We start from the raw sequence: 12,203 nt of genomic DNA, 5'->3' as shown, positions 1-12,203 counted from the left end.
AGACAGTCTTGCCTCCTTCCACAAATATACACACAAATAGACCAAAAGGACCGAGAGCTGCAGTGTCGCTCTCAACAGAGAAAAGTCGAAGTGGTGGTTTGTAATAACAGGGTTGGGACCGTTTTGCCTTTGGTAAGGGTGGTCGCATCAGGGAGGGGGGGGTGTGGTGGAAGGGAAACTTAGAACAAGTTGCATTGATCAGAACCTCACAACGTCCCGGGCAAAGATGCAGCCCAACGTGCAGCATTAAGCTCTGTTGATGACCTGAACTTTACTTGGAAGAAACGACCAAGAAGACGCGGTGAACAGGTGGTTGACTCGGGGCTTTCTGCACAGTTTGTAAATAACAAAGTTGTTCCATTGCGCCTCGTCGCCTCGCAATGATGTTCCCGAGCGGGACCCTGTTTTTACTGGCGGCTCTCTCCTACACCGTGTACCTGTCAGAGGCTAAGGTAAGTGCGATTAAAAGCCCACTTTTATTGGCTCCATTTGATGTTACTGTCCTGTGTGTGTGTTAAAGTTGAGGGGAGTGAGGGGAGCGTTGGGAGTAACGCTGTTCTGGAACTTGCGCTCCTGGTTGCGCGCCTTGAGCTCTCCAAGGTTTGATATTTCTCAAAATTAATCAAACCTCTGTCAATGTATTGACGTTATTATGTTTTAAACACGTATTTGTGCGATGTTTAGGCTACCATATGTTGTTGGTGTTTAATAGCCTCTTTATACTGTAATGTCCGAATAGATTATACATTATAAGACTTAATAGATATCGTGCGTGAGACTTCTCTCTCCTCCAAGTCCGCCACAAAATGACAGTTAGCGGTGCTTAGTGAACTAACTCACCTTCCCTTGACACACTTGAGTGAAGAAGGTAATGAACATAGTATCTTTAGATATTCATAGGTCATGTAAAAAAGAACAGTATTTATTTACACATCATTTCTTGTGCTATCCAAACTGATATCGTGGACATTTTTATATACATTGTTTATAAAAACATGATAATAATTCCCAGGATTTGGTCACAGTGACTTGTGACATTGTGCCTTTGGTGTATTCTGGCCTCCAGTGCAGTTATACAACATAGTTTGTGAGACTTTGCTCCACTCTCAGAAGTGAGTGTATTCTCTTTCTGAAGGGTAGGTGTCTGTAGCTCAGCCTGGAGTTGCAGGGGTGAGTCTGCAGCCTAAAGGCCAGCCTCCTGCAATGTCTGAAAGAAAGAGGGTGGGGCAGGAAGGCTGAGCTAGTTTCTGTCCCGCCTGTGTGTGTGTGTGTGTGTGTGTGTGTGTGTGTGTGCGCGCACACGCGTGTGTCCTCCTCAGTCACATTCCTTCCTATTCCTCTCTATCGCTGTAATTAGGTGATCTTTCTTAACTACTCTGCGTCTGTTTTTCATCAAAGTGTTACCGTTAGAAACATCAGACTCAGCTCTTGTCTATAGTCAGTCTGTCCCCTACAGGTGTCTGTCTCTCTCCACCAGCCACCACCATTCCTAGACAGACAGCTCTCTCTTGCGTTTCTCTGTTACCTCTTAAATCTCCGGTGTGTCCCGGATCACTGTCCTCTCCGGCTCTCGTCTGGTAATGCAGAGAATCCTAAACATGCAGCTCCCCTCTCCCTTCCCTTCCCTTCCCTTCTCCTCTCCCTTCCCTTCCCCTGGGACCAGCCTATCATTCTCATTAGCTGGGACTGACACACAGAGGCATGGATGGTCAGGAAGGAGTAGGCCTACTGGAGAAGCTCATAGACACACTACCTACCTGGGGTTCAGTCACTCATAGACACACTACCTACCTGGGGCCCAGGTGGACTGAGCTCACACTCCCTGTTCTACTTAATAAGACACTGGACAAGGGAAAGACGAGGGAAAAAAGACTAGACAGCATCAATAACGACACTAAGCTTAACCGACATTATTTTTTTGATGATAAAATAAATCGATAAGTTGATATCTGCTTGGACGTGTTTGTGTGTGTGTGTGTGTGTGTGTGTGTGTGTGTGCGTGTGCATGTGTGTGTAGGCTCCTGTTACCTTGGCAATGATTTATGCCTGATGTATTTGATATGTCCGGATGACATGTCCGGGGCACTTTCCCCCAAAACATTCCAGAACGTCTTCAGTTACCCCGTCTGGCAATCGGAGGGCAACGGAATGAGTTACAATGCCTGGAGAGAGAGACGCCAAAAACACTTGTGCTTTCAATCAATGGTGTTTAGACGACGTCTCTCAACAGTGTTGCTGATAAATCCTCTCAGAATGGGTTTTACCCTGACAAGAGCAATCCATGTAAGGTACTCCATGAAGGAGGCCTTTCCACTATTATGAAACAAGCCTCTAAAGTTAACAATTACTCAAAACCATTCTCTTGGTCAGACTCACTCCCCACACTGGGGATATGATGATAGCAAAATTCCTGAACGGTTGGTGTGTTCGTTTCGTTATGGCTGACTTTTGGACGTGGATGCGGACGGAGGTATTTCCTAAAGCACTCCAGTTTGGAGACCTTCTGATCTCTCCTTGGGTCCATAAAGGAGGCACGATGAGGGGGAGAACGGGAGGAGGAGGAGGAGGAGGAAGATGAAGAGGAGGGAGGGCTCATAGGATGTCTCTCTTGAGGTTACAGAAATGTTTAGAGTACTGATGTACAGCTGTTCTTGTTTGTTAACTCTATTCGTCAGCAAGACCCACAACAAACCAAAGCTCCTGTCAAGACAGGCCTTCTAATGGAACAGACATGGAATGGAACTGACATCACTGGAAGAGATTAGTCAAAACATCAGGGTATGTGGCAATGTAGCAAAACCCACTCATTCAACCCTCCTTGTGATTTAGTGGATAATGTCTGGTTGAATAGAGATCTGGATTTATGCTCAGAACCCAGACTAACTCCAACTAAAGATATGTTCTAGTACCGTATGTTCTAGAACTTCTAGAGCAGAGCTATCAGGTTGACCAAAGCAGTACACGCAGCTTCTATCAGTGGGTGTTGGATTGGAACCAGGACAGCAGGACACAGGACATCTGGACAGACTACCCCCCAGAGAGAGAGAGAGAGAGAGAGAGAGAGAGAGGAGCGGAGGAGGAGAATAAGAGGAGGATGGAGGGAGGGGGGGGGGGGGGGGGAAGAGCTATTTGTCAGGATGTCTTGTATTATATTGGAAAGTGTCACTGATATGATGTCAATGAATGGGAAAAAATAGAGAGAGAGAGAGAGAGAGAGAGAGAGAGAGAGAGAGAGAGAGAGAGAGAGAGAGAGAGAGAGAGAGACATTGCAACATTACCCTCTTCATCTGGATGTGTAGTTCTAATCGGCGCCCACGGGACCCGTGTTAGCAGATCAACAACAGGAAGTGTGTGATCCAGACAGATGTGCTCTACACACGCCCCCCCCTGTCCACTCCAACATGGCCGCCCGCACCAAACAGATCATCAAGTGTCTCCCTGCCAAGCGCAGAGGGAGATCCTGATTCAATTATGGATTATCATTCCTCCTCCTTCTGCTCCATGCATTGCAATGAGCCTGTCCTCCGATTTCTACCTCCACCAGCCTCCCTAGTTCCATTCCCTTATCTAGGTCACTTGATTCAGAAGTGAGGAAAAAAAAAGTGTGTCCCGGAAATATCAGCCATATATGATTTGCCTTTTCCTCCGTTAATGGAAGTCTGGTGACACAGATCAGTGTACTGGTTGGACTCCAGTAGACGGTTTTCAGTGTGCGTGCGTGTGTGTGTGTGTGTGTGTGTGTGTGTGTGTGTGTGTGTGTGTGTGTATCATGACCTTGTGGATTCAATGATGGGTCAGGTTGGCTTGAAGAGGAAGGCAGGAACTCACTGTCAGAGCATGCCATGCCTCTAATTTTGCCACTCAAAAGGGCACTTTAGTGCAACATTTTCCAACGGTGGGGGCACATGGTCAAGTTTAGACCATTGGAAGGGCAGCCAATAGGGCACGTCCTCTCATTTTCGCCACTCAAAAGGGCACTTAAGAGAGACGTTTTTCAACCGTGGGGGCACCAGGAGAGGCGGTCGCCCCCCCTGCCCCCCCCCCTTGAGTCCGCCAGTGGTCCTAACCAAAGATATGTTTAATCCCAATACGATCACCTCTATGAATAAAATATTAATGGCATAATTGAAGCCTTCTGCCTAGCAATTATGTGACAATAGCTGGTGAAACCGGGAACAAGTCGCCGTCAGAACCAATCAAAAGGTTCTGACTTTTATTCTTAAAAAATCGATGACACACTCGCTAGTCAAGCCAAAACATTGCAATGCGATGGATTCGGTGAGTAATCCCCACTACTCTAGACTAACTAGGTAATAGTGGGGGATTACTCACCGAATCCAATGCATTGCAATGTTTTGGCTTGACTAGCTAGTGTGTCATACATTTTCAACAACGCTGACATTTATTTACATTCTTTAGAATTTAACGGTCTCTTAACGGTCGGTCGGTTGGCGACTTGTTCCCGTTTTTTACCAGCTGGTCGTCACATATTGACTCAGACCAGAATGAGTCATCATTGACTCTCTGGAGGAGGAGGAGGAGGAGGAGGAGGAGGAGGAGGAGGGGGGTGGACAGATGAGCAGGTTGCTGGATGGGAAAGTGTGTGTGTGTTTGTGTGGGTGGAGGATTTGGGAGAGATGGTGGGAATGGGAGATGGAACTCCTCCGCGATTCCTGGTGGTTTGCCCTCCTGGTCAGATCACAACGTTCCAGAACCTTCCCCAGGGAGGGTGGATGGATTGCCAACGCGGAGGATGCGGAACTAACTGCTGTTTATTTTGGTGCTCCACCGTGTGTGTGTGTATGTGTGTGTGTGTGTGTGTGTGTGTGTTTGTATGTGTCTCGGTCTGTGTCTGTGTGTCTGTGTGTGAGTGTTCATGTATGTGAGTATGTGTGTGAGTGTTCGTGTATGTGAGTATGTGTGTACACGTGTGTGTGTGTGTGTGTGTGTGTGTGTGTGTATCTGTGTCTCGGTCTGTGTGTCTGTGTGTGAGTGTTTGTGGACATGGATTGTGGGTTTGGCACTGATCATCAGGTTTTTACGATAGAGAGAGAGAGAGAGAGACCTCCCACAGAACATGTCTGACTGAAAGCTTTCCTGAGAGATTAACGGGCCATGATAAGACAGAAGTGATAAGTTGGTTTTGCATTCATGTTTGTGCTAATAAGGATTGGTCTGGCTCTCTGTCCGACTCACGGGTTCACTCCCTGCAGGGAGCAGCTGACCCTGCCTGTCTGTCACTGGCCACCAACCCAGCAACGCAGCCTGAGAAAGCACCAGAAGCACCATCTCCCAGACATCTGACTCCCCCATTGTAAAAATGCCTCCATTTGGAGGAGTTGGGTTTTGGTGTTTGGTGTGTTTTGATAGGGATTCCTGGGTGGGCTTTGTACGTATGCCCCTATGCCCTTAATGTTTAAGTAGTGTGTCAGGTATGCCCCTTTTGTCTGTGTGTGTGTGTGTGTCTATGTCTCTGTGTGTGTGTGTGTGTGTGTCTATGTCTCTGTGTGTGTGTGTGTGTGTGTGTGTATTGTGTGTGTGTGTCTATGTCTCTGTATGTGTGTGTGTGTGTGTGTCTATGTCTGTGTATTTGTGTGTGTGTATGTGTGTGTATGTGTGTGTGTGTGTGTGTGTGTGTGTGTGTCTATGTCTCTGTATGTGTGTGTGTGTGTGTCTATGTCTGTGTATGTGTGTGTGTGTGTGTCTATGTCTGTGTATTTGTGTGTGTGTATGTGTGTGTGTGTGTGTGTGTGTGTGTGTCTGCCCAAGCCTCTGTGTGTGTCTGTGCCCCTGCCCCTCGGTGTGTGTTCTCCCCCGGCTGTGCCAAGCAGTGAGAGGATTAGCCGGTGTCTGAGCACGGCGAAACCCCACTCTCAATTCAGCCTGGTTTAACCCCACTCTCTATTCAGCCTGGTTCAAGGCTCACCACGAGGGAGTGTGGGCTCAGCCTGATCTGTCATGGCTGCCCTCAGCACAGCCTGTTAAAACCAGACCACACTGGTCTTATCTGATCCCTCCCAGACTGGCCTAGAAAAGTCCTGACGGCATCCTCCCCTCTGAACAGTGGTTCCTGTTGTCCCTGAGACCAGCTCTCTCTCTAGTCTAGAGAACTCAAGAGCCACTCTTGTAATACAGTCGTCCTCGGGCCACGGTACTGGAACACCAAGGGCAATGGTTATAGCACGGTTAAACCCCCAAGGGCCCCCCGAGCTGAGAGAGAGATGACGAAGGAAGAAGAGAGGGAGGGAGGGAGGGAGGGAGGGAGGGAGAGGGAGAGGAAAGAAGAAGGTTCTAGATCAGCTCAGCTCACGCAGGACAGGAGCCCATCTGAAGCTGCTGGAGAGAGGGGGAGAGAGAGAGAGAAAGAGAGAGCAGAGGGGGGGGCGGGGAGAAGGGAAGGTTATGAGCCCCAGGAGCCTCTGCGGCGCTGCAGGAATGTGGTGTGGGAGCCTGGGAGATACCCGTGGTCAATCCTTTAGTCTCACCCTCCCTGAGCCCTGGCCTCATCTACTACTGCCTCCAGCACCTCCTGCTGCCCCCCCCCCCTCCCCCCCTGCCTCATTCCTTACCCTCCTGCCCCTCTGCCCCCCCCTGGCTCCCTGCCCTCCTGGCTCCCTACCCTCCTGGCTCCTGCCCCCTGCCTCCAGCACCTCCTGCTTGCACCCCCCCTGTCTCATTCCTTACCCTCCTGCCCCGCCCTGCCTCCAGCGCCTCCTGCCCCCCCCCGCCCCCCTGTCTCATTCCTTACCCTCCTGCCCCTCTGCCCCCCCCCTGGCTCCCTGCCCTCCTGCCTCCTGCCCCGCCCTGCCTCCTGCCCCCTGCCCCCCTGCCTCCTTGGCCCTCCTGCCCCCCCCTGCCTCATTCCCCCCCTGCCCCTCTGCCCCCCCCCGCCTCATTCCCCTCCTGCCCCCCCCCTGCCTCCTTGGCCCTCCTGCCCCCCCCCTGCCTCATCCCCCTCCTGCCCCTCTGCCCCCCTGTTGATCGTGGTGAAGAAAGAGATGACTCATTTCTCCCTAGCTCTGTGGAGCTTCTCTCTTAGCTCTGTCCATGTTAGGCCCTAAAGAGGTCAGGCCCGATATCCGACGCCTCTAACCAGCACAGCTCTGGAGACCAGGCTAGTACAGGCTAGGGCTAGACAACTAAGAAACCTGGCAGAAAGGAATGGAGGCATGGCAGAATGTCTGGATGTTTGTCTGTGAATGTGAGAAGCACTGGATGTACTGGAGCGGTCGGTCATTAGCCACTGTGATTATACTGAGATACTTTCTGTGTCTGAGCGTTGAGTGTGAGTGTGAGTGTGTGTATGTGTCTGAGAGAGAATGTGTGTGTGTGTGTGTGTGTGTGTGTGTGTGTGTGTGTGTGTGTTTCTGCCCAGACAGAACGATGTTTGAAATGGCTAAAGAAGGGAAAATCTGCTCAGTTTGTGTCCCAGAACATCTCCATGACAACTATCAAAATTCTACATCAGTCGTGTCTATTTTAGTTATAAATGCTCTCTCTCTCTCTCTCTCTCTCTCTCTTTCTCCCTCTCTCTCCCTCTTTCATTTATGAAATGGCCCAGATAAACAAGTTAATGCGTGACTGTCTCCCATCACTTATCTGTGCTGCGTGTTTCTAGATCTCATTGGCTGATTACGCTTCGTGTCATTAACCTGTCTAACACTAACTAAGACGTGGTTGAAAAAGACGTCGAAAAAAAGATCAGATCTAAAGCAAGAGAGAATGCTACCTCTGTTTTATCTCTCCTGAATCTCGGCCTGCTGTGAGTTTAGCGAGTCAGCACGGCCGACAGGACTCCTCATTCCATCCTGAAATCGGGGATATTTTCGGCTCTATGAAAAATCACCAACCTCTAATGAATTAACACAGTTTCAATGAATAGTAGCTTTACAGAGTTTTTTTTTTAACCACAACAGGGCTAACTGTTGCAGTGGATGAATTGAATTGAATGAATTCAATTCAACATCAGGGTTTTTTAAATCACAACCGGACCAACTGTCTCAGTTGGATGAATTGCATTGCTGTGAGGGAAATAGTACCAACCGCCATCTCTGATGTTCTAACAAGCTGCATAACCAAAGTCTTTGATGGAAGAGGGGGTCAGCTGTTACCACGTAGGTTAGAAGTTAGAACCGTATTAGAACCTCCAGCCATCTCTCTGAGACTGGGGCTGTAGGAACCAGCTGCATGATGGGAGTTGGTGTTGTTTTTGTTTGGTTTCTTAATTGTTTGCGCAGCTGTCTCTATGGACCTCATAGAATGCAGTAAAAAAGACACGCACAGACGCACGGACACACACACACACACACACACACACACACACACACACACACACACACACACACACACACTGCACTGTGTGCAGCTGGGTCACGGTGTCAGTTGAGTGACAGTGAGCTCACGGGGTTAACTGCAGGGCAGCGGTTCTGGTTCAGACAGGAAGTGACCAGAGAGGGACCCCCCCTGACTTCCTGCTTGACGTCCCCCTCTGAGGAGTCCTGTTTCCCCTGTCGTCACTCACCAAGCCCCCTGCTACCAGTCTGGTTGTTGCCTGCTTCCCTTCCCTTCTCAGAATCAGGCCGTCAAAGTCTTTCAATTGGAAATGTCCCATTGTTCCCCCCGGCTGAAACGTTTACAGAGGAACACTGTCTGCAAACAACAGGACAATGGGGGAAGGTGATGGGGGTGGATGTTGTGAGGTGAGGTGAGGTTCAGAAGTACTGTCTGAGGTTACATTTGGGACAGACACTTGGACAGTGTGGAAAGCTCCCTGACTCAAGCGTGCATAACCGGGAATCATCGTGCACATTTTTCTGTTGAGGTCGAGGCGAGGTTAACGCAAACGTAAAGAGTTACGGGCGTAGATCTCAAGTTAGGTTCTACCCATAGAGAGGCAGACATCTCACACAGCTTAGATACTTTGTATACATGTACGGTATGTATGGTAGTTGGACTTTTGATCGTTCCACCAGCAAGTGTTCTGTATACGATGTGGTATGGTGCAGACATGCGGGTTGACATACTATCTTTCCTGCTGCCCCTTGTCTAGATAAACAGAGAAACCTTTTTATTTTATTTCCCTCAACAGAACATGACACTGATACCTGATGTTGTTGTTGTGATCTGGCTGTGTTCTACACCTCTTCTACTGCTTCTACCTCTTCCTCCATCTCCACTCATTATCCTCTCCTCTTTCTGGGGGCCTAGGTCATGCTCTCTCTCTCTTCCTCTCTCTCTCTCTCTCTCGCTCTCTCTCTCTCTCTTTCTCTCTTTCTCTCTCTCTCTCTCTCTATTTCTCTTTCTCTCTATCTCTATCTCTCTCTCTTTCTCTCTCTCTCTCTCTCTCTCTCTCTCTCTCTCTCTCTCTTTCTCTCTCTCTCTCTCTCTCTCTCTCTCTTTCTCTCTATCTCTCTCTCTCTCTCTTTCTCTCTCTCTCTCTCTGTGTAGCTATCGTGCTGTACCCCAGACATGGTACTACTGGGTGTTATGGTTTGAGATGCCGTGATTGCGATAGCAGATCTCTCTCTGTCGTGTCGGCCGTAATTCACAGTCACACAACCTGAGATCCTTCTACTTCTCTCCTGGAAGAACAGATGCTCTATGCATCTCTTTCAATGTTTTTTTTTGCTTTTTATTTTTTTGGGTTTTGAGCTGCTTTTTGGGCTGATCCCAGACCAGTGCTATTGTCAGCATCTAGTATCTCTGTTCTCATCTCTTACAACAAAGCACAGGTCTCAGAGCAGCGGTGCCTGTCGGCTGCAGTCCTCCCTCCTGTTCCAATGCAGGGTGTTGGGGGTAGAGGGCGAGTCTGTTTCAACAGATAGCTATCAAGGCCAATCAACACAAGTCGTGACGTTAGAATTATCTAACGTTAACCCGTTAGAATTATAAGGTTCTGCCCCGCGGTGGCGGAGCGGCATTAGCCACTAGTGCAAGCTGCCCACCGGGGACTGGGATCGAATCCCGGTCTCGCCAGACCCGGATATGGCCGGGGCCCACAGGGAGCGGCATATTGAGCGGCCGCTCCCAAAGGGGGGCATAGGACTATTTCCGGACAAGGATCCGTCGCGCAACACCGCCCCCGTCTGGTGCTGGAGTAACGGTGTCGGGCTCGAGGAGCCAGTCAGCTAGTCTGCCTGGCGATCTCCTCTGGGGCTGCCGGCCACGGGGTCATGCGGCGGATCCTACGCAATAGGCAGGGGATAATTGGATGCTAGGTTGGGTGAAAAAGGGATAAAATCTGAAAAAACAAATTTATAAAAAATAAAATAATTATAAGGTTCTATCTCCATTTTTGGTCAAAATTGAGTTTTTTTACATAATCTGATCCATTAGGTGTTTATTAATGCCTGTGTGCTGTTATTTTTTAAAATGTTGACATTTTTGAGTTAGTAATTAATATAATACAAAGATTCCATCTCACGAAACATAATGGAATGTAAACACTTTGACGCTCAATATCTCTGAACTGCCCTAAACAGAGATAGAACCTTATCATTCTAAGCTCACGAGGGTTTGGGGGTAGAGTCTGTTTCAACAGAGAGCTATCAAGGCCAATCAACACAAGTGTCTGGTGTGGTCATGGTGTTATAATGGGTTATAATCCTCCCTTGTGGTGGTAGCTTGTTCTGGGAGCGATGGGTGGATGGAGGATAATGAGGGTCCATGTATAGAACCCCCCGCCCCCCCGCCCGCCCTCTCTCTCTCTCTCTCTCTCTCTCTCTCTTCCCTCCTGCGACCACCTTGAGCGAGGCATTATTGTGTTCAAAGCCAGACCTGATTGCGGTAAATCCCTTTTCCACTGTTGTTGCCGGAGGTTAGGAGGGTGAGGGTGTTGTGTGTCGATGTAACAGTGGGTGTGTAATAGTTGTCCCCTATTCCATGGGGGGCCATGTTGATTTTTATCAGGAGGGGAGGGGGGTTAATCCTTTCCATGGAAATGGAACAGAGTGCACACACGCACACACGCATGTACATGCACACACACACACACACACACACACACACACACACACACACACACACACACACACACACACACACACACACTCGTGCACACACACACACACACCTACACTTACATACACACACACTCGTGCACACACACACACACACCTACACCTATATACACACACACTCGTGCACACACACACACACCTACACCTACATACACACACACTCGTGCACACACACACACACCCACACACACACACACACACACACACACCTACACACACACACACACACCTACACACACACACACCTACACCTACATACACACACACACACCTACACACACACACACACACACACTCGTGCACACACACACACACACACACCTACACACACACACCTACACACACACACACACAAACACACACACACAAACACACACACACCCACACACACACACACACACACACACGCACATAATGGATCTGCTCCATCCGAAGTCTAGGAGAGCAGCTCCTGGTGTAAACAGGCTAGCAGACTTGGAGGTACGCCCCCTGGTGTTAATGAGTCACTCTATGACTGTGTTCCCCCCTGACTCTCCTCCTCTCTTTCACATGACCTCAGACAGTAAAAAAAACACAACCGTTTCATAACTAATATCTCTGCTGTCCAGTGCCTATGGAGGGCTTCCCACTCACTTAACGCTTCTCTTGAGATAACAGCTGGCAGGAGAATTCCGACACCAGTCACGACGGCGCCCCTTTTTGATTGGTAAACACGGTGAACCAATGGGCTGCTCCGACGAGTGAAAGTAAACATGGGCGTCGACCCCCGACGACATCACTTCCGGTCTCACACAGCTGACCCGAAGGCCCTACCTCGCCCTCCTTCCTGTTTGACAGATAATGCAGGATACTTCCTGTCTGTGGGTTACCAAAACACACACGTGTGAGATCCCTTTTTAGAACGTTTGAGAGAGAGAGAGAGAGAGGGGGAGAGGGAGGGAGAGAGAGAGAGGGAGTGAGAGAGGCACTGAAAGAAAGAAAGAAAGATAGAAAGAGAAAGATAGAGAGAGAGAGAAACAAAAATGTGTGTTGTCCTATATCGTTTTATGTTGTGGTGTGTGTACTGTATACGTGCGTGCCAAAGATGTTGATGAGAGTGTTGCCTAGCCCCTAGGGTGGTCTTTCCCAAGTCAACGAGGTCCCCTTTTCCTCACCCCGTGGACCTGTTCCCAGATTCCCGGAACA

General features: G+C 49.2%; 1 protein-coding gene across 1 annotated transcript in view; it reads left to right on the top strand.

The window, feature by feature from the left end:
• Positions 1-382: 382 nt before the first annotated feature.
• The window catches only part of col4a1 (collagen, type IV, alpha 1), a gene marked incomplete at its 3' end in the record, with an annotated part of 55,418 nt that continues 43,597 nt past the window's right edge, over positions 383-12,203 (top strand). The window contains exon 1 of the mRNA XM_080550905.1: positions 383-452. Within this exon, the coding sequence (XP_080407031.1) occupies positions 384-452 (69 nt within the window). The remainder of the gene's footprint in view (positions 453-12,203) is intronic.

This window comes from Nansenia antarctica, assembly GCF_963989245.1.
Source record: "Nansenia antarctica genome assembly, contig: SCAFFOLD_260, whole genome shotgun sequence".
NCBI lineage: Eukaryota > Metazoa > Chordata > Actinopteri > Argentiniformes > Microstomatidae > Nansenia > Nansenia antarctica.
This window is presented reverse-complemented; position numbering and strand designations above follow the sequence as displayed.